Source organism: Scyliorhinus torazame, chromosome 19 (genome assembly GCF_047496885.1).
Source record: "Scyliorhinus torazame isolate Kashiwa2021f chromosome 19, sScyTor2.1, whole genome shotgun sequence".
NCBI classification, from domain to species: Eukaryota; Metazoa; Chordata; class Chondrichthyes; order Carcharhiniformes; family Scyliorhinidae; genus Scyliorhinus; species Scyliorhinus torazame.
Window position 1 is genome coordinate 53,901,184 of NC_092725.1, and position 21,171 is coordinate 53,922,354.

Here is a 21,171-nt window from a genome sequence, read left to right on the forward strand (position 1 = left end):
GGTTCCCCCTGGGTGCACAGGTTTCTTCCCACAGTCCAAAGATGTGCAGGTTAGGTTAGATTGGCCATGCTAAATTGCCCCTTAGTGTCCAAAGATTAGGTGGGGGTTACAGGAATAGGGCGGGGATTGGGTCTGTGTAGGGTGGGCTTTCGAATGGTCGATGGCAGATTCGATGGGCGGAATGGCCTTCTGCACTGTAGGGATTCTGTGATTAAGGAATGATCCAGAGTAAGGGATCAATAGATTGTTTAAGTATGAAATCGGGAAACATTTTTATGGCACAAAGTTGGAGGTATCTGTGGATTATGTGTCAGTGGGAGCTTTTCAGATGAGTTCGATAATATTTTATTAGATCAAGCTACATTGAGTAAAAGGTGGGTAAACAGAATGGAGGTGCAGATCAGTGATGACCTAATTGAATGGTAGAACTGAACCACCACCTGAACTGGCCTCCTCCTGTTTCTCTGAATAGTATCTTCCATTCTGGCCATCTGTCTATCTGCACCTTGCAGAGGGCTGTGCTGTACTGTGCAATGCAGTGGTGTGCAGCGCAGACATTCTCTGTCGTGACACCAGTGCTGACCTATGCTCAGCCAGCTGGAGATATGAACACAGAACAGTTGGCCTCTGCATCCTTGAGGAAGGACAGAGGTGCGATGAACCAGTGGCCATAAGGGGGTTTCCACCGGACCGAGATGAGGAGATGTTTCTTTACGCAGAGGGTTGTGAATCTTGGGAATTCTGTACCCAGAGGGCTGTGCAAACTCAGTCATTGGGTATGTTTAATGTAGAGATTGATAGCTCTCTGACTGACAGTAATGTAAAGGGTTACGGGGATAGTGTGGGGGGGTAAAAGGCATTAAAGCCAGCCATGGTCGTATTGAATGGCAGAGCAGGCTCGACGGGCCGAATGGTCTACTCCTGTTCCTATGTTCCTAACTCTGTTGAAACTCACCCAATTACTTCCAGTTAACAGTGAGTGAGCTGAATAACAGCCCAGGCCAGGTTCTGAGCCCAGTTGGTCAGGATGACGAGGGCTTTGTTGTTGGTGTCAGTGGAGATGGTTTGAAGGCAGCTCCACATGGTGGACAGAATTATCCCATATATTTTTCAGTGTCCTGCTACAAAGCTGACTTTTTTAGTCTAAATTCTGAGCCTCTCAAACAAGAAAAATTCAGGAGGAGTGGTTTACACCGTCACTGTGGCAGGGTGGGCCTGATTAAGCTGGCAAGGCCAGCTCCACAGAGATCAGGACGCTCTTTAAAAATGGTGCCCTGATCAGCACAGAAAATAAACCCTCCCACCTGCCAACTCCCCACCGTCACCATCAACATTGCATACCGCTGCCCCCCCTCCCACCCTTACCCCCCCAGCACCAATGTTCACGGGCTCCTCCAACCCCCACAACAAACATACCATGAACTGCGCCCCCAATAGGACTCCCCAGAGGGTCCACCCCTGGCACTGCCCCCGGCATTACCAACCTAGCAGTGCTAATGTGTGCCATGGGGAAGTGCTAGGGCACTGCACGGGCAGGTCCTTCTCTCTTTCACTTACCCCCCCCCCTCCCCTTCTCCCTCCCCCCGGGGCTATAATCTTTGACCCCCAGTGGGATTCCTTTGACTGATTTAATTTTTCTAAACCTGTTGTAAACATCACGTCAGCAAGGTTTGAATATTCCGTGAGGGGGGGAATCGTATGACGGGGGGGCTCGGTAATGAGATTAAAATGTATGAAAATCTGTTACAGTGAGGTTCTTGCCCTTTGTGGGCTCGTGAAACTTGTTATGGCACCAACGAGGGTTGTGGGAACTCTCAAAACAACAACTCGCTGGTGAGAATCTCGTTTTCCAAATCTCGTGAGATTTTACACCCGCATCTGCCGTCAGCAAGAAGTTATTTTGTGGCTGTTTTACAGTCAGACATTTTGGAGTTAGAGACACTGGGAGGGAGGGTCAAAGCAGCCACTGCTGTGGGGAACAGGAAAATATCTGTATTGACAACAAAATGATGCTGGTTTTCTACTCAAAAAGTGGAGGATGGAATGGACATGAGGTTTGGGGATTTACTGAACAAGGAGTGATTGAGGTGGGTCTTACTGGCGAATGTCGGTTCTGCAATACGCAGGCCAAGTGGAATAATATTTGCAGGACAATGGATGATTCAACTTGATGCGTCAGGGAGAAATGAGCCTTCTTGAAAGCTAGGAGTGACTTGGGACTTAATATTGTATTGCTCACACCTATCACAAGTGCATTGCACAGAAAAAGGAGTTGTAATCTGTTTCTCACTTGTGTTAATTAGTTAACAGTACCTTTTCTTCAGCTGGTGTATTAATTTCCTGTTAAGTGCTGTTTGATCGAGGTGATTTTAATGTGTTTGTTACAGTAAAAGTCCTAAAATGTGAAATCTTATTGTTTGGCCATTTATGTCGTTCACTGGGAAATTAATCTCTAGTAAGATATTTGGCTCTATGGTGATGATGTTCATTGGGGTTCATTATTTGTTTGGTAATTATACTTCCTTTTTTAGAAACGATGCCGGGAACTCTGAGTTTAACAGCCATCTCCACCACCAGTGCTGTGATCTCATGGGCCCCTCATGGGAGTGCGAGTTCTCTGAGGGACTGCACTCTGCACTACTACAGTATTGGGAGACCCAACACTGCCCACATTGTCAGCCTCGTCTCAGCCCATACACAGTCACTGATCACAGGTAAGACGTGAAGGCAATCAGCTCTCAGCGACGTGGGGAAAAGGGAAAAAAATAACTTCTGCCTTTCATGACTTCAGAACAGCCCAAAGAGCTTTACAGCCAATTACTTACATTTTGAAATGTAGACGCTGTTGTAATCAAGTGGCTGGATTTGACACTGTCTGTCTGGTAGGTTTGAAGGCAGCTGGGGGGGAGGGCAGACTCGTCAATTCAAGCGCATGAATTGCCTTCACCCCACGCCTCAAATTGTACAGAGGCTGGTGGTTGCTTTGTACATTTTACATGCCTTGGATCTATGATGGTTGTTAAGCAACCAATTAATAACCACTATGTGCGTCATCCCACCCCAGCACTACTTTATCCACAAAATGAGGAGGCCCATACTCATCCAGGCAAGTGGTAGTATTCCATCACACTTGTATCTTGTAGATGGTGGACAGGCTTTGGGGATTCAGGAGTTCAGTTACTCACTGCAGGAATCCTAGCCTCTGACTTATATGGCTAATCCAGTTGCGTTTCTGGTCATTGGCAACCCCTAGGATGTTGATAGTGGGAGATTCAGCAATGGTCATGCCACTGAATGTCAAGCGGCAACAGTTAGATATGAATTTGCATAGATCAGAGAACTGACTAACATAATCAAATACACATCAATCAAACCAGTGAACACTCCACCTGTGCCCTCTGAAAATGAAGGGAAGAATTTTACACTCTTTCCCTTTCCAGTTCTGAGGTGGGGAGCATAAAATAACTTGGACAGAATTCCATCCTGGATACAGCCCACCCGACACAGACACAATTTTACAGCAGGAGGCCTGTCCTTGCCCTTATGGAGACCTTTTAATGGCCACTTAGGGTCTTTTTCTGCCTCGCCTCAATTTTTAGGCTGGCTGGCACCCGGTGACTGAGGGTGGAAAACTGAGAAAGTTCTCACCCTCAATCACGGGCAGGAAGCTGGCCTCAAGATGGCCCCTTCAGACTGGGAGCGCCCTCCCCTCAAGGACCAGGGAGCTCCGGCAATCCCACCTCCCCTGACCTATGCCCCCAATACCGAATTCCCCCCCACACACAACCCCCTAGGGCATCCTCCCCCTGGCACATTGGTACATACCAAAAGTGCAGTCCAGTGAATTAGCCTCAGGCACAGTACTGCAGTACCATTTCCGGCCACTGCAGCACTATGCCTGGATAATCGGATTTGCCGACAGCTCTCCAAGGTGAGACATACTCACCCTGCTGCCAATCAGAGCGTGAAATGGCAGCGGGCCTGTCTGAGTTGAGGGGGGGATGTGTGTTCCCTGCCAATTTTCAGATTGACAGGCGCCAAGTGCTCGCCATCCTGAAAATCCAGGCCTGTGATTGTAGTGGGAGACAGCCAGTGCAGGACAGTCACTTTCTGACAAAGCTGGGGAGGTTATTACCAGGTGACATGGGTACACCTTGCTCAAGAGCAACATTGACACTGGATCAGGCAGATGGCCCGCAAACATGGTTGCAGTTGGCATGTCTGATCTGTAAGCCCTGCGTGAGGGAAGGAAGGTTGACAAATAAAAACTGAGAACCATGTACACTTGCTCACTAATTTAAGTTAAACATTATCAAAGAATTCATATTTAACCATGAGTATTTATTTTTAGGGTTGGAACCAGACACAACACACACCGTGTCAGTAGAGTGTGACCTACCCTTTAATTGGACACTCCGCTCCGAGTCTCTTAATGTCACTACTCTCCCATGTATGTATTCACAAACATTAATATTAGCATAAAATGGCTTTTTACCTTACGGTTGGAGAGTTTAATGAACTGAAATGTTTTCCTCAATCTAACTGAGGCTTCGTTTTATTGGCAGCTTCGAGATTCCTCGGCGTTGTGCAGGCGACACACATAACCTCATCTACCGCTGTGATTATCTGGGATCCATCCACCTCTGATGCTGTTCTGGTTCTGTCCTACTCCATTAGCTATGGACGCTCTGGTAGCGACAGTCCCATGAAGAATATAATTGTTTTCTCTTCCGTAACAAGTGTAATCCTCACAGGTAAAGATAAGGGAAGTGCGCAAATAGTGTTTGAGGGAGTTCCCGCGATCTTTTGCCCCAATAATCTAAAAATCTCTTTGCAGTCCCTGCTGAGTTTGGATTGAAATGCAAGAAGCCAACAACCTTGGAGAGGGGTTCAGCAACAGGGCCCCCACTTCCAACAGGTTTCTGCCCCAGGTTGGCAGCGTTTGAGGTTTCCAATCCGGCGTGGGGGTTTCTCAAAGTGCACGTGTTGTGACAGAGGAATTATTAAAATAAAGATCATTAAGGAGGAAGAGAGCTGGAATGCCTATTACCTGTGACTTATGTTAAGATGTGCAGGTTAGGTGGATTGGCCATTATAAATTGCCCCTATGTGTCCAAAGATTAGGTGGGACTAGGCGGATAGGGTGGGGGATTGGGCCTAGGTAGGGCACAGACTCAATGGGCCAAATAGCCTCCTTCTGTACTGTAGGGAATCTATGATTCAATCTTAAATTGGTGCCCACTTTTTCTCAGCATTCTGAAAATGGGAACAGTTTCTCCTGATGTACTCTGTCTAGACACCGGCTGGAGATTTACCAATCTCAAATGCTTTTCCGTTCATTCTCTTGCACCCCTGTACACCTAAGCCAGCTCTGGTACCATGGACCTGACTCTAGCTGCCCCTTCCAAAGGAGCCATATGCCACCCTCAAGATGAACTCCTAACCTGCTTAAAAAAAATTCCAAGTTAGCATCCAAGTGCCCAGATAATGCAACATATTTCCATATTAATAAAATATAGGGCACAATTCAGTGGACTCAAGTTAAGGTCCGCTGAACGTCACGTTTAACGGGGTGTTTCTGTGCGGCTGCAGCACCGAAAAACACTCCGCTACTCAATGGCACTTTGCTGTTTCTTTTAGCCTCGGGGAGTTTCTCTGCGGGTGCTCGAGTTTCCTCTCAATTTCCAAAGATGTGCAGGTTAGGTGGGGTGACGGGAATAGGGCGGGAGGGGCGGGGGGGCTAGTAAGAGTGTTCTTTCAGAGGGTCAGCACAGACTGGATAGACCGAATGGCCTCTTTCTGCACTGTAGGGATTCTATGATTCTAACAGTGTAAATCGTTATTTCCTGCAACAGATCTGGATGAGTCAACTCCATACGTTGTCACTGTTTCTGCGAAAACGTTCTTTGGAGTCGAGGCCACTGGCTCAATGTTGAAGTTTACGACCCAAAGCTGTAAGTATTCCCGATTGACCATTTGCTTTTGTTCCACCTAAAACAAGGAGCCATTCATTTCAGTGAACCTCCCTTGTGAGAGATCGAGTTGTGCGTGAAATGAGACGTAGAACCCACGCGGCTAGACCAGGCAGATGAACCTTGACCTGATCTGAAATAGAATCTACAAACGTTAGGAATTCAGCTCCTTGAGCCTATTCCACCATTCAATTAGATTCGTATCTGGACTCCATTTACCTGCCTTTATGTGAGCTTGATCAAACTGATTCCCTGGGCACGATTCTCCGCTCCCGCGCCGGTTGGGAGAATCGCCTGGGTCGCCAAATTTTCCCGCGACGCCGGTCCGACGCCCTCCCGCGATTCTCCCAAGCGGCGAGAACGGCCCCGTCGAGTTCCACGCGGCGCAGGCCAGGAGAATCGCCCGAGACACCCAAAATGGCGATTCTTCGGCACCCCTGCTATTCTCAGGCCTGGATGGGCCGAGCGGCCAGCCCAAAACGGCGGGTTCCCGCTGGCGCCGTCCACACCTGGTCGCTGCCGTCGGGAACCGCGCGGGAACGCTGGCGGGGCGGCCTGCGGGGGGGGGAGAGGGGATCCTGCACCGGGGGGCCTCAAATAGGGTGTGGCCCGCGATCGGTGCCCACCGCATGCGCGGGTGACGGCAGTTATGCGGCGCCGGCCGCGTCATGTAAAGGCGGCGCCAAGGCCTGGTGCGCGTAAATGACGCGGCGCCACTCCTAGCCCATTATCGGGCCCTGAATCGGTCGGGATAGGGGCCGTTTCGCGCCGTCGTGAACCTCGACGGCGTTCACACGGCGCGCACACTCTGCCTCCATTTCGGAGAATCCCGCCCACTGTCTCTACGGGGTACAATGAGAACCTAATTAAGTACCTATACTGGTCAGGCCTTGCTAAAATTACCCCTGTAGAAGATCTAGTAAAGTTTTATTTTAAAATGTGTATCCACAACATCCAAACGCTATATCATTGATGTGAAGCTTTTAAAAACATGTTCAAAGTCGCAACCCAAGTCAAATTGGCCGCATGAAATTGTCACGGGATCAGAATGGGAGAGGAAATGCATTTTCGCAGCCATAAAAATGAAAGATTTAAGGTTTTCCAACCCCATTCCCAAATCCTTCAGGAGACAAAAATCTGGCCCTTTAAAGTAACTTTGTAATGCTTCTGTAATTTAATTATTCCCCATTCTGATTTCGGCAGTGTGGGTCTCTAACAGGCCCATGTTTGTTTTCACTCATGTCTTGCCATTTATATACCGATAGAAACATTCACAATCTGTGTCTATGTCTCTTGCTACTGTTTCGTTCTTTTTCCTTAACATTTCTTCATCCACCTTTGCTGAATTTGAAAATCCTCCCAATCCACACGCTTACTGCTGCTCATTCTGGCAACAATACTCAGCTTTCCCTTTGGTTGAATACTATCCTTAACTCTTTATGTTCGGGTGGCATGTGGCACAGTGGTTAGTACTGTTGCCTACGGCGCTGAGGACCCGGGTTCGAATCTCGGCCCTGGGTCACTGTCTGTGAGTTTGCACGATCTCCTGGTGTCTGCGTGGGTTTCACCCCCACAACCCAAAGATGTGCAGGTTAGGTGGATTGGCCATGATAAATTGCCCCTTAACTGGAAAAAAAATAATTGAGTACTCTAAATTTATTTTTAAAACTCTTCTTGTTCGCCACAGTTGGACCGCCTTTTCTGTTGAACTTTTGTTCCTTAAAGGAATGTCCATGTTTTGCAGATTACATATTAGTCTTTTAATTAATAGCCATTGCTTGACCACCATCATCGCTTTAATTGTATCCCCCAATCTACCTTAAACAATTTGCCCCTCATTCATAGAATGTACAGTGTAGAAGGAGGCCATTCGGCCCATCGAGTCTGCACCGGCCCTTACAAAGAGCACCCGTCTCAAGCCCATGTTTCTAACCTATCCCGTAACCCAGTAACCGCCACTTAACCTTTTTTGGACACTAAGGGCAATTTATCATGGCCAATCCACCTAACCTGCACATCTTTGAACTGTGGGAGGAAACCGTAGCACCAGGAGGAAACCCACGCAGACACGGGGAGAACGTGTAGACTCCGCACAGACAGTGACCCAAGCCGGGAATCGAACCTGGGACCCTGGAGCTGTGAAGCAACTGTGCTAACCACTGTGCTACCATGCTGCCCATTGAGTTGGATGACCAGCTGTGATCATAATGAATGGCGGAGTAGGCGCGAAGGGTCAATAGGCACAGCCAAGGTGCCAGGATAGCATCATGCCTGTATCAGGGACCGGGCACGGGGTGTCCTGCCCTCATGAGGTGAGGTGCGGGGGGTCCCGATGACCCCTTTATTGGTGAGTTGGGGTGGGGGGGGGCCTGCAGATGATGGGTTCAGAGATCAGGGTGCCAACTTTACATGGTGTCCCATCTCTTCCTGCACTGGCGAGTGGAGGCCGTTAGCGCAGGAAATGGAATTAAGTGCGGCCTTGGCCCAGAAATGAAGAAGAACCCCATTTAATAGCGGGTCGTTATGGGAGCTGCCAGCGCTGGGAAACACCCGGCTAAACGCACTCGACGTGATTCTGTTTCATTTGCATTAAATCGCACACTACATCTCCTCCTCCTGCATTTTGCCTCTCTTCTAAAACCCTGGAATATTTGGTTCCCAACCCTGGTCACCTGCAACTACATTTTTGAAGTGGTTCTTTGAGCCAAATGTATTACTTTCTATCTGTGCTCTACTTAATCTAAATTATTACAAATGATTTGCATTGAGATATAGTACCTTTAGCTTTGATATTTTTCTGGGTTAAGATGCCTTATTAACTTTTTTACACTATTGTCCCTTCCTTATCCTATCTGTACATTTACCAAACAATTCTCTGCTCCAGCATCATGACATTTTCCTTGCTACTTCTGAATTTACACTCTTCTGAAAGTTCCTACCTTTATTAATTTAAACTCCGCTGTCTCCTACTCCAACTAAAGGGTGACTGGGGGATGGGATTTGCTGCGTTAGTTTCGGCTGAATTAATTAACTTTTAGCAGGTTATTTCAAGCATTACAGATCCCTAAGGAGCTCTCAACCCAGATATATGGTGTCCTCACGATGTCTTGTGCACAGTTAGCAGCTTGGATTTGCTGCATTTCTTCATTTATCAAGAGATTCACTTTACTGTCCAGTTCCAAACAGTAACACATTTCGGGAATTGGACACCTCAGAATGGTCAACATTGACAATAAATAATTTGCAATTCCTCAGAGAATGAATCTGTACATGACTGAATGCAGCAAGAGGTGGACAATATCCAGGTTAGGACTCATGAGTGGTAGGTAGTGATTGTGTCACGCATCCCACAAGAGAGAGTCGACCGACCTCTCCACGACACACAATGTCACTACCACTAACAACCCTCTGTGTGAACAGATTGCTCAATTCCTCGCTAGCTTTATTTTTTGCCAATTGTTTTAGACCAATGGCCTGTGGTTACCATGACCCACTTTCCAGGTGAAACAATTTGTGCCTGCTTACTCGACCAATGCTCCTCATAATTTTAGATACTTCCATTCGGTCTCTCCTTAACCTCCTCTGATCTAAGGAGAACAATCTCTGCTTGTCCAATCACTCCACATCACTGGAACCCCTCACCCACATTCATGATGTGAAACAATTCTGGAGCTTCTCCATGGCCTTAGCATCTTTTCTAATGTGTGGCGCGCAGAATTGTTCACAACATGCCGTTAGAGGCTAAATCAGAGAGTTGCTTGTTTTTGAATTCTATGTCCCTCATTTATCAAGACAAATATCCCAAGGCCCATCACATTCAAAGCTTTGAGAATGTGTGGTGGGGAGGAACATTAAGTTGCATGGACAGGATTCCCTCTGGGATCCCACCTCCCTAGACCCAGACATATTTTATGATGGGTGAACAGGGCCTGGGTAAGAAACACACCTTTGCCCCAATTAAAATGCTTAAGTGACCACTTAAGGGCCTTTGCCCACCCAGCCATAATTTTTAGGCTGGCAGGTGACGGACAGCTCAGGGTACGAAACAGAAAAATTACCATCCTGGAAAGCTGGAAGCTGGGAGGGGGGAAGGGTGGGGGTGGGGGGGGGTTGCCTCCATCAGAAGCCCCCTTATGACTGGGAGCACCCTACCCCCAAGGACTGGTCACCTCCAAACCTCCCCCACCCCTCCACACTAGCCTATCCCACGATCACCCAATTGCCCACTCATGAACCCCTTGGAGTCCCGTAACCTCCCATCCCTAGGGCCCCTACCACTTATCTTTTCCCCATGTCCTGACACTTAGTCGCAGGCACACCGCTGCAGTGCCTCTTCCGGCCAATGCAGCGCTGTGCCTGGGTGAGCTGTCAGCCGATCTGATTGGCCGGCAGCTCGCCAAGGTAGGATTCCCTTCCAAGCGAGGATGGAAGTCGCACCACCTGCCGTACAATGCCCATTTGAGCGTAAGTTGGCAGCAGTCCTGTCGGTGTGGCAGGAATTCATTCCCTGCCGCATCTACAGATGGCAGGAAACGAGATCCAAGACTTTGAAATTTGTCCTGGTGGAAGCTCCTGTGCCTCATGTACCCTGACAGGTTTTGGGTTAATAAGCTTGATGTGTGGTCCTTCTTTCCCCAAATATCTATGACTCTATCTCTGACTCTATGACCTGCAGCCTCGCCCTCTCCATCACAAACTGGTCATGCCTCTCCTTATCTGGTCAACAGACTATCATCAGTGAATATTTTACCTGTGGGTTTTGCCTGAGTGAAAACAAACCAAGCCAACATTCTCTTCCTTCTCTCCCTGCATTGAGATGAAGGCTCCGTGAACCATCTTCTACTCCAACTCCAACTTTCTTGGTAGCTCAGAACTCCAACTCTTTTATCTCCCTGCCTTCTCTCGAGTAGGGCTACCAACTCTCCCGCCACCTTCAAGAATCGAAGATTTGCTTCCAGGATACAGCTGAAGACAGTCTGGTGGGGAGGGAACTAAAAAAACATAATGGCAATAAAAATAATGTGCTTCTTTTTTTCATTTTCTGAAGAATTTGTTTCATTAGTTATAAAGCTGTTGGAGAAAAGCTGCTGGGCTGACATTTAAGAATCGTGCAATTTGGTGATGAAGAGGCTGCTCGCTTTCCAATCAGCATAAGCAGGTGGGGTATAAGCTATGAGATTGGCAAATTGGGCACCGAATTTCTGGATTGCGAGGGCAGGCAGTTGGAGGCATGTGATGAAACTGTCAGGAACGTATCATAAACCGAATTGGCAGTCCTGCCTCCTAATATTTTCAAGCTGTTACAGCCAATACTTGCCATCAAACCTTCCCAATCTTTCCCCGTCTTCTGCCCCTATTTTATTTGATAAAGGAGCATGTAATTTTGTTTCTGATGGTTCTGCAGTTACTGTCCAACCAAATGGGACCCTGACAGCGCCTCAGGAAGTGAAGGTGGGGGAGTTTGAATCACACTGCGTGCTCGTGAGCTGGAAGTCACCTTCAGACCCCACCAATGAAACGATACAATACAACGTGAGTACAACCAGCCAGGTTCCCCTCATGTTGAAAAGATTTGCAGTGTCCACGGGGCGGTTAGAAAACTGAGAAAGGGGCTTTTTTTTCTTTACCCACTTCAGCCCAGCTACTCGTTAAGGCAATGGAGACAAGGGGCGAGATTCTCCGACCCCCCCGCTGGGTCGGAGAATCACCGGGGGCTGGCATGAATCCCGCCCCCGCCGGTTGCCGAAATCTCCGGCACCGGATATTCGGAGGGGGCGGGAATCGCGCCGTGCCGGTTGGTGCCCCCCCCCCCCCCCTGCGATTCTCCAGCCCGGATGGGCCGAAGTCCCGCTGCTAAAATGCCTGTCCCGCTGGCGTAGATTAAACCACCTACCTTACCGGCGGGACAAGGTGGCGCGGGCAGGCTCTGGGGTCCTGGGGCGGGCGCGGGCCGATCTGGCCCCGGGGAGTGCCCCCACGGTGCCCCCACCCTTTTTGCAATCTGGTCATATGGGTCAATCCTCTTGCGTAACTGGATTATCAAGCAGTCATAGAGTTGATATAGAACTTCTGTCCTAAACTTGTCAGCTCCTCTCAAAGAAGCAATACCACTTGTTCCATCTGAAAATGTCCTTGTAACAATGCGTTTGGAAGCATCAGAATTACTTGAGGTGATATCTTCACACAAACCTTTTGCTTCTGATTCATAGTGTGCAATCCTATCGGCTGAATTTTCTCTGAGTTCTTTAACAAACGAAAGTAAAGATGATAGCAGAAGATAACCTTCAAATACATCAAAACCAGGGGTTTGAAGTTTCTTACTTGTTTTGTTGAAATGCTCCAGCACTTCGTCCCAAACGACTGTTAAAATAGCTTATTCCAGCTTTACCAACTTGTGGTATAAATTCATTGTATCTCGTTTACATTCAGGCTTCTCTTCTCAGTCTTCAAAAATATGTTTGAGAGTTTGTAAAATACCCATATATCCATTTTTAATTGCCCGGACTGCTTCATAATGTGCAGAACATCTAGTTACACTTAAGCTCTTTGGAGAAAAATGTAGATTGCCCTGTGTGTTTAAAATCCCCCATCTTTGTGGAGATCCAGAAAAGAAAACATACAGCTCCTGCAAAATGCCAAAATAGTCAACAACTTCAGGTACAGTAGACACTGCCTTTTCTCCAACAAGGTTAAGTGAATGGGCTGCACATGGTACATAGTCTGCGTACCTGTTAATGTTTTTAAAGAGTGCTATCAGCCCTTTCTCCGAGCCCTTCATGTTAGATGCATTATCGTAGGACTGACCATGGATATTTTCAAGTGAAAGCTTATGTTCACCCAGGACTTCTAAATATAACATTTATTTTTGAGTAGGGGTAATTAAAATATTGCATCCTTATGAACACTTTATTGAAAAAAATTCTTGTCTAGATCGCTATCACGAGTGCTAGCACGTTGAAAATTCACGTTAGCATTGTGATTGCCTTTTCAACGTCTCCCCTTTTTTGTTACGACACGTCATCTACTGTATTTCTGTCATAAATGTTAATACTGTTTTAAATTATTTATAATTATTTTATATTAAATATATTTAGAATGAAACATCCTTAATTTGAACGTTTTTTCGTTTACGGCTAGCCTACATGATACTTTAATAACCTTTTAATTGTTATTTTAACTATTATTTTGTATTGAATTACTCTATATTATTAATATTATTATTTTACAAAACCCTTTTCATACAGTAGACCCAAAATTTTTAGGCAATGTGGATTAAAGTTGCTTCTGGGGCCCCTCCGGGATTAGGGGCCCTGAAGCTTAAGCTTCTTAGTTTCATAGTAGATCTGCCCCTGGTCAGGGGCCCGCAGTAATTCTATGTATTCTGGCGAGGGGGCACTGCGACTCCAGAAAATTAATGTTCGATTTTATCATCAGCTTCCCAATCGGAATACTGATGTATGCTGGCTTCAATCTGTTCGGAACGTAAACTTGCGGTTGGGCTTCTAACTGCACCATTAGGAGCCCCAATTGAGTGAGGAGCGAGGCCTACATCGACCAAACAACCTTAGGGCCATGTTAAAGTTGCAGAGGGCTAATCATCAGGGCTCATTAGGCTATTGAACCCATTCCCAAAACCTTACCACCCATTAGTGTTGATCTCCTTTTGCAGAAGTGGCAATCAGCCACTGAGCTGGACCAGGTGACTCAATTGTGTAAGGTATCAGACAGTGAGATGTTGGACTAAACGACTGTGATCCACTGTTGCCCTGAGTTGGTGGATGTGTTATGAGGGAAATACGAATAATTATGAGAGACGTAGATGGAGTAGATAGGAAGAAACTTTTCCCCTCAGTAGAGGGTCAGTAACCAGGGTTCATAGATTTAAGGTAAGGGGCAAGTGATTTTCAGGGGATTTGAAGAAAAACTTTCACATGGTGAGAATCTGGAACTCTGCCTGAAAGGGTGGTAGAGATAGGAACCCTCACAACATTTAAGAAGCATTTAGATCAGCACTTGAAATGCCATAAGTACGATGCTAAAACGGGAATAGAGTAGATAGGTGCTAGATGGCTGACGCAGACACAGTGGGCCGAAGGGTCTCTTGCTGTGTTGTAAAGCCTGATGGGCAGGATTTACCTGCGTGTTTCAAGGTAATGGGAGGTGGTCCGCCCTTGGCTGGCGGTGGGATCTTCCCTTCCTTCCATTATCAACAGGGTTTCTCATTGAATGCCCGCTCGCTGCTGGTGTTAGGGGCAAAACACTGATGTCTCACTTGTAGGAAAAATGAGTGGAGAAATAGGCAGCGGTTCTGACTTCTGAGCATTATTCAATCATTTAGGCTGGAAAGTACACATGAGGTGGGGATTGGGTAAAAATTGGACAGAGTTCACATGTATTCTGGCACCTGGCTGGGGGTGGGGAGGGGGGATGGGGGGGAGAGAATGTGCCGGGCTGGTTTCTTCCTTTGCAAACCAGTTAATGTAATTGCATAAAATGAATGTTGAGTTTTTTCTATCAAGTGGCATGCTGGGTCACTGAAATAGCTTGCAGAATTCAATTTAAGACCCTGTATTAACCCACATCCAATGTGAGGAGAAAACCCTTTGATGTGTCCGTCCACATGTGGTCTTAGAGAAGCTGGAGAAGATCAGACAGCCTGGGCAAAAGAAATGTCAAATTACTTCCACTCCCTTACTCTTTCGCCCTAATCCTACAAATCTCTCCTTTTCAAATACTTAACTGGTTCCCTGCTGAATCGCCAACTATCAGCAATCTGGGAGGTTACCATTGACCAGAAACTGAACTGGACGAGCCACATAAATACTACAACAATAGGTCAGAGGCTGGGGATTCTATGGTGAGTAACTCACCCACTGACTCCCATCATCCTTGTTCCATCATCCACAAGCACAAGTCAGGAGTGTAATGGAATGCTCTCCACTTGCCTGGATGAGTGCAGCTCCAACAACACTCAAGAAGATCAACATCATCCAGGATAAAGCAGCCCATTTGATTGCTCCCCTTCCACAAACATTCCCTTCCTCCACCACCGGCGTACAGTGCCAGCCGTGTGTACCATCTACAAGATGCACTGCAGGAACTCACCAAAGCTCTTCGGCAACACCTTCCAAACCTGCTCCTCTACCACCCAGAAGGACAAGGGCAGCAGAGGCATGGGAACACCACCACTTGCAAGTTCCCCTCCAAATTACTCACCAGCCTGACTTAGAAATATACTGCCGTTCCTTCACTTTCGCTGGGTCAAAATCCTGGAATTCCCTCCTTAACAGCACTGTGGGTGTACCTACTCCACTGGGACTGCAGCAACTCACCACCTCCTTCCCAAGGGTAACTAAGGATGTACAGTAAATGTTGGCCTTTCCAGTGACGTTCATGTTTTTTTTAATTCATTCACGGGGTGGGGGAGGCACTGGCATTTATTACCCATCCCTCGTTGCCCTTCAGAAGGTGGTGGTGAGCTGCCTTCTTGAACCTCTGCAGTCTCTGGGGTGTAGGTACAACCACTGTGCTGTTAGGGAGAGGGTTCCAGGATTTTGTCCCAGCGACAGTGAAGGAACGGTGATATATTTCCAAGTCGGGGAAGTGAGCGGCTTGGAGGGAAACCTCTTGGTGGCAGGTATCTGTTGCTCTTAACCTTCTAGATGGTAGTGGGCGTTGTCCTGGTTTTGGAAGGTGCTGTCCAAGGAACCTTGGCGAGTTCCTGCAGTGCAACTTGTAGCCACAGCTGCCATTGTGAATGTTTGTGGAAGGGGTAGCAATCAAGTGGGCAGCTTTGTCCTGAATGATGTCAAGCTTCTTGCGGGGGCTCGAGGGGCTGAATGGCCTACTCCTGTTCCTATGTTCCAATGATCCCCCGCGGTGACCGGACTGGAAAATCCCGGCCCATACTCCTTCTCTGCCGAGAGGCCACTTAACAATATCGTTCTGCTGCATCATTTATAGAGTACCTCCAACATAAAATGACCCAAGGTACTTCACAGGAGTATAATCGCTGATGAACGCTAATGTATGTGTTCACCATGTTGCAGATTGCCTATTTTTGATCACAATAACTTTGAATGATGTACAGGAGCAGAGGAATGACGAACTGCAATATATTTTTTAATGTTTTTTTTTTAAGTGTCCCCTTAAAATAATAGCTGACCGGGAAAACAAATATTCTTTTTCAACAGGTTAATGTCCAGGGCAATGACTCCTCGACTGTGCAATACACAACCAATGCAAACTATATCTACTTGCGGAATCTGCACCCGGAACACACCTATAACATCAGCGTATCTGCAGTGAACAGGCAAGGCAAAGGATTGCCCAGTAAGAAACTGTCTGTCAGAATGCTGGAAAACCAGGAATCTAAACCAGGCAAGGATAAAAAACCCAAACATCCACAAGGGTTAGAAACGGGATAAAGAGAGAAACGGTTAGAAATAAGGGTCCTTCGAACTGATCCTTGCCGCACACTGAAAGAATTAATATTCATCACTATCGTTTTCCAGCAAAGGCAATTTAAAATCCTTTATCCCCCAAATCCCTCTGCTTCTCCCCTTTCTCTCTGTTCGTTTAAACCCTGCTGACCAAGATTTGGGGCAACTATCATTGCTCAAATACATTTTTATTGCCTAATTATGCTCTTGGGATGTTTTATGATGTCAAAGGCACTATATAAAGGCAAGGGTATTTGTTGTATTATCAACTTGAGGTGATCAAAATTCCAGTGAGGCTATGGTCACTTGAATCAGAATAACCTGGGTACACGGCCCACCTAGGAATGTACAACATAGGCTGGTGAACCAGTGCAGTACCTAGGCTGCATGTGGAACATGACATCGGAGAGTTTTACCCTCAACCATCACCCACAAAAACAGCGTTCAACAACTAAACAGCGACAGTCAAATAAAGATCAATCGGTCCGTTTTTCCTGTCACCAGACCGTTATGATTCCTTAAGGATGACAAAAATGACACAGCCCACCCCATCTGGAGCCCTGCAATCTCCTGGGAGAGACAAATGAACCTGGGAAAAATCAGGGTCGGAGGAATTCTGGAAAGCTCCTCTCTGAGTCTGTTAGATCTAAACTAGCCCTGAAGACCACAGTGACCCTAATTAACATTGCAGGGCACTACCTCAGACAGTGTAATTGTTATTAAATCTTCTGGACCCGCAGACAATGACCCCTCCCCCCGCCGCAGCAGACTCTCTGGCAGAAGAGGGTGCAAAAAAACAGGGAACTCAGTTGACAGCGGCGGGCCAGGAAAATCCTGCCACTGGCCAATTGCGGGTGGCTTCCGCTGCCGTAAAACACACCGCAGGGCAGCGGGTTGGGGGGGAGGGGGGAGGTTGGGGGGTTGGGGCAGGGGGGGGGGGGAGGGGGTTGGGGGGGGTTTGAGGGGAGGGTTGGAGGGGGGGGTTTGGAGGGAGGGGGGTGTTGGGGGGAGGGAGGGGAGGTTGGGGGGAGGGAGGGGAGGTTGGGGGGAGGGAGGGGAGGTTGGGGGGGAAGGAGGGGGGTTGGGGGGGGAGGGAGGGGGGTGGGGGGTGGAGGGAGGGAGGTTGTGGGGGGGGGGGAGGGAGAGGGCCGGTGGAGCGAAATCCAGCCCTAGTTTCTAAATAAAAAATGTTGAAATATGAGGAGTGGTTTTATGATGCTTCAGTTCCAATTGAGAGCTCCATCTTCATTCTGCACTCCAGCAATAGCCCTAAGCTGCCACTGGAATCTCAAATTATCTCCAGCTTCTTCAACTTCCAAACCTTGGGTCCCTCAAAGTCAGTTCTCCCATTGTAACTGAGGCCTGGTCTTCCATATCGCTTTCTCCCCCTTGCCTTAGTGATGTATTCCTGGAGGTTTCATCACCCCCTCCAGCCACTAGTCGGCCGACGCTTCCATCCTTGTGACGCACCACTCGGGGAGCAAAAGGACTCATTACCCAATTGGATGGTGCTCAAACAGTCCTTTTCCCACAATTTTAATATTTTTATATCTGGCAAAGAGAAATGGTCCACAACAATTACAAGAAAAATCTATCTTTTTTTCTTCTCTATTTTTACAATCATTTTTAATGTCCTCGGGATCTGTTACCATTCATTTTAAATAAATGTCTTCTGATTACTGACCTTTCCACCAGTCAGATCAGTTTCCTCTTATCCACTCATACCAATATAATTTTCAAAAGCTCTCTGCCCTTAACTTTTTACGTTATAAACAGTACAATCATAGCTTCATAGAATTTACAGTGCAGAAGGAGGCCATTCGGCCCATCGAGTCTGCACCGGCCCTTGGAAAGAGCACCCCCCACCACCACCCTGTCCCTGTAACCCAGCTACCCCACACAACCTTTTTGGACACTAAGGGCAATCTAGCATAGTCAATCTACCTAACCTGCACACCTTTGGACTGTGGGTGGAAACCGGAGCACCCGGAGGAAACCCACGCAGACCGGGGAGAACGTGTAAACACCACACAGACAGTCACCCGAGGCTGGAATTGAACCCGGGTCCCTGGAACTGTGAGACAGCAGTGCTAACCACTGTGCCACTGTGTTGGCCCCATCACTGCCTTGGATGAGTTTAATCAACTGGGGGGAGGGGGGGTTGGTGAGAACTGAAAAATGACTCTTCCCTAGACTTTCGTACCCCTTTAACCTCCCTCACCCGCTGTCAGAATGAGCATAAAAGTATTGTTTTGAAGTGACAACCATGGTAATACTCCCACCAACAGATCATGAGTTCAAGTCCCAGTCTAGGCTCTGGGGCACAAAAATCTCGGCTGACATTCCATTGCAGTATGGGAGGATTGCTGCACTGCCAGAGATGCAGCCTTTTGGATGAGGTGTTAAACCGAGGCTGCACCTGCCCTCTCATGTGGAGGAACCCTTCCTCCTGCTTGAAGAGGAGGAAGACCTCTCCGGTGTCCTGACCAATATTTATCACTCAACCAAAACGGATGCTCTGATCATTGATCACATTGTGGGATCTTGCTGTGCACAAATTTGGCTATTGCGGTTACTACATTAGAAAAGTGATTGCGTTTCAGAAGTGCTCCATTAATTGGAAGGAGTTTTCAGGTATAAATCTTTCTGTAAATGCCATTATTCAATCTTCTTGTTCTCCTTTTTAGAGCCAGTGCTAAAACCAAGACTGTTGATCAATGAGGATGTCTCCATAAGGGCATCCAGCATCATTTTGAAACTACCAGACTGTGGGGTGTTCGATGCAGTTGCGAAACAGCTGGATGCCGCATACGGCCACCTCTCGATCTATGTTGTTGTTGCAGAGAATGAAGGTACATCTTTAATTCTTCCACCTGATGGGCTCTCTCCTCATGTTTCAGTCCCCCCCCCCTCCCCCGGTTTCCTCCCATTGTCACCACCGGCACTGGCTCCATCTCGTAACAGAAGCATCTGTGTGTAAACAAAGAACAAAGAAAAGTACAGCACAGGAACAGGCCCTTTGGCCCTCCATCCTGTGCCGACCATGCTGCCCGTCTAAACTAAAATCTTCTACAGTTCCTGGGTCCGTATCCCTCTATTCCCATCCTATTCATGTATTTGTCAAGATGCCCCTTAAACATCACTATCGTCCCTGCTTTCACCACCTCCTCTGGCCGCGAGTTCCAGGCACCCACTACCCTCTGTGTAAAAAAACCTGCCTCTCCTCTAAACCTTGCCCCTCGCACCTTAAACCTATGCCCCTAGTAATTGAGCCCTCTACCCTGGGAAAAAGTCTCTGACTATCCACTCTGTCTATGCCCCTCATAATTTTGTAGACCTCGATCAGGTCGCCCCTCAACCGCCTTCGTTCCAGTGAGAACAAACCAAGTTTATTCAACCTCTCCTCATAGCTAATGCCCTCCATACCAGGCAACATCCTGGTAAATCTCTTTTGCACCCTCTCTAAAGCCTCCACATCCTTCTGGTAGTGTGGCAACCAGAATTGAACACTATACTCCAAGTGCGGCCTAACAAAGGTTCTATACAGCTGCAACATGACTTCCAATTTTTATACTCATTTCCCCGGCCAATGAAGGCAAGCATGCCTTCTTGACTACCTTCTCCACCTGTGTTGCCCCTTTCAGTGACCTGTGGATCTGTACACCAAGATCTCTCTGACTGTCAATACTCTTGAGGGTTCTACCATTCACTGTATATTCCCTACCTGCATTAGACCTTCCAAAATGCATTACCTCACATTTGTCCGGATTAAACTCCATCTGCCATCTCCGCCCAAGTCTCCAAACGATCTAAATCTTGCCGTATCCTCTGACAGTCCTCATCGCTATCCGCAATTCCACCAACCTTTGTGTCGTCCGCAAACTTACTAATCAGACCAGTTACATTTTCCTCCAAATCATTGATATATATTACGAACAGCAAAGGTCCCTGTTCCCTGCGGAACACCACTAGTCACAGCCCTCCAATCAGAAAAACACACTTCCATTGCTACTCTCTGCCTTCTATGACCTAGCCAGTTCTGTATCCATCTTGCCAGCTCGCCTCTGATCCCGTGTGACTTCACCTTCTGTACCAGTCTGCCATGAGGGACCTTGTTAAAGGCCTTACTAAAGTCCATATAGACAACAACCACTGCCCTACCTGCATCAATCGTCTTTGTGACCTCCTCGACAAACTCTATCAAGTTAGTGAGACGCAACCTCCCCTTCACAAAACCGTGCTGCCTCTCGTTAATACGACCCCTTGCTTCCAAATGGGAGTAGATCCTGTCCCGAAGAATTCTCTCCAGTAATTTCCCTACCACTGATGTAAGGCTCACTGGCCTGTAGTTCCCTGCATTATCCTTGCTACCCTTCCTGAACAAAGGAACAACATTGGCTATTCTGGAGAGAGGTGTGGAGAGAGAAACAGAGTTAACGCCTGGCTGGTCCCGTCGGTGGGATATTCCAGTCTCGCCAAGGTAGATCACCACCGCAAGGTGGAAACAACGAGAAAGCCAGTTGACGGCGGTGAATCTGGATGATCCTGCCAGCGGCCAAAGGACGGTCACCTCCACCGCTGAAAAACATGCCATGGCGGTGGCATAAAACCAACATTTCAGGGTCTTATGTCAGACCCGGAGGTTTTAGCAAGTAGAGATGGGGAAAGGGTCTAAACAAACAAATAGTGTGTGAGGCAGAAGTAATCCAACTGATAAAAGGGCAGAAGGGATGGTCATGGGATAAGTATTTTTAAAA

The 21,171-nt window shown here is 47.5% G+C and overlaps 1 protein-coding gene across 1 annotated transcript in view; it reads left to right on the forward strand.

Annotated features, from left to right (window-relative positions):
- LOC140395956 (uncharacterized) overlaps positions 1–21,171 on the forward strand; it is a 193,072-nt gene that overhangs the window by 119,894 nt on the left and 52,007 nt on the right. The window contains exons 24-30 of the mRNA XM_072483985.1: positions 2,532–2,714; positions 4,352–4,450; positions 4,566–4,754; positions 5,856–5,954; positions 11,377–11,504; positions 16,166–16,352; positions 19,102–19,266. Coding sequence (XP_072340086.1) covers positions 2,532–2,714; positions 4,352–4,450; positions 4,566–4,754; positions 5,856–5,954; positions 11,377–11,504; positions 16,166–16,352; positions 19,102–19,266 — 1,050 coding nt within the window. The remainder of the gene's footprint in view (positions 1–2,531; positions 2,715–4,351; positions 4,451–4,565; positions 4,755–5,855; positions 5,955–11,376; positions 11,505–16,165; positions 16,353–19,101; positions 19,267–21,171) is intronic.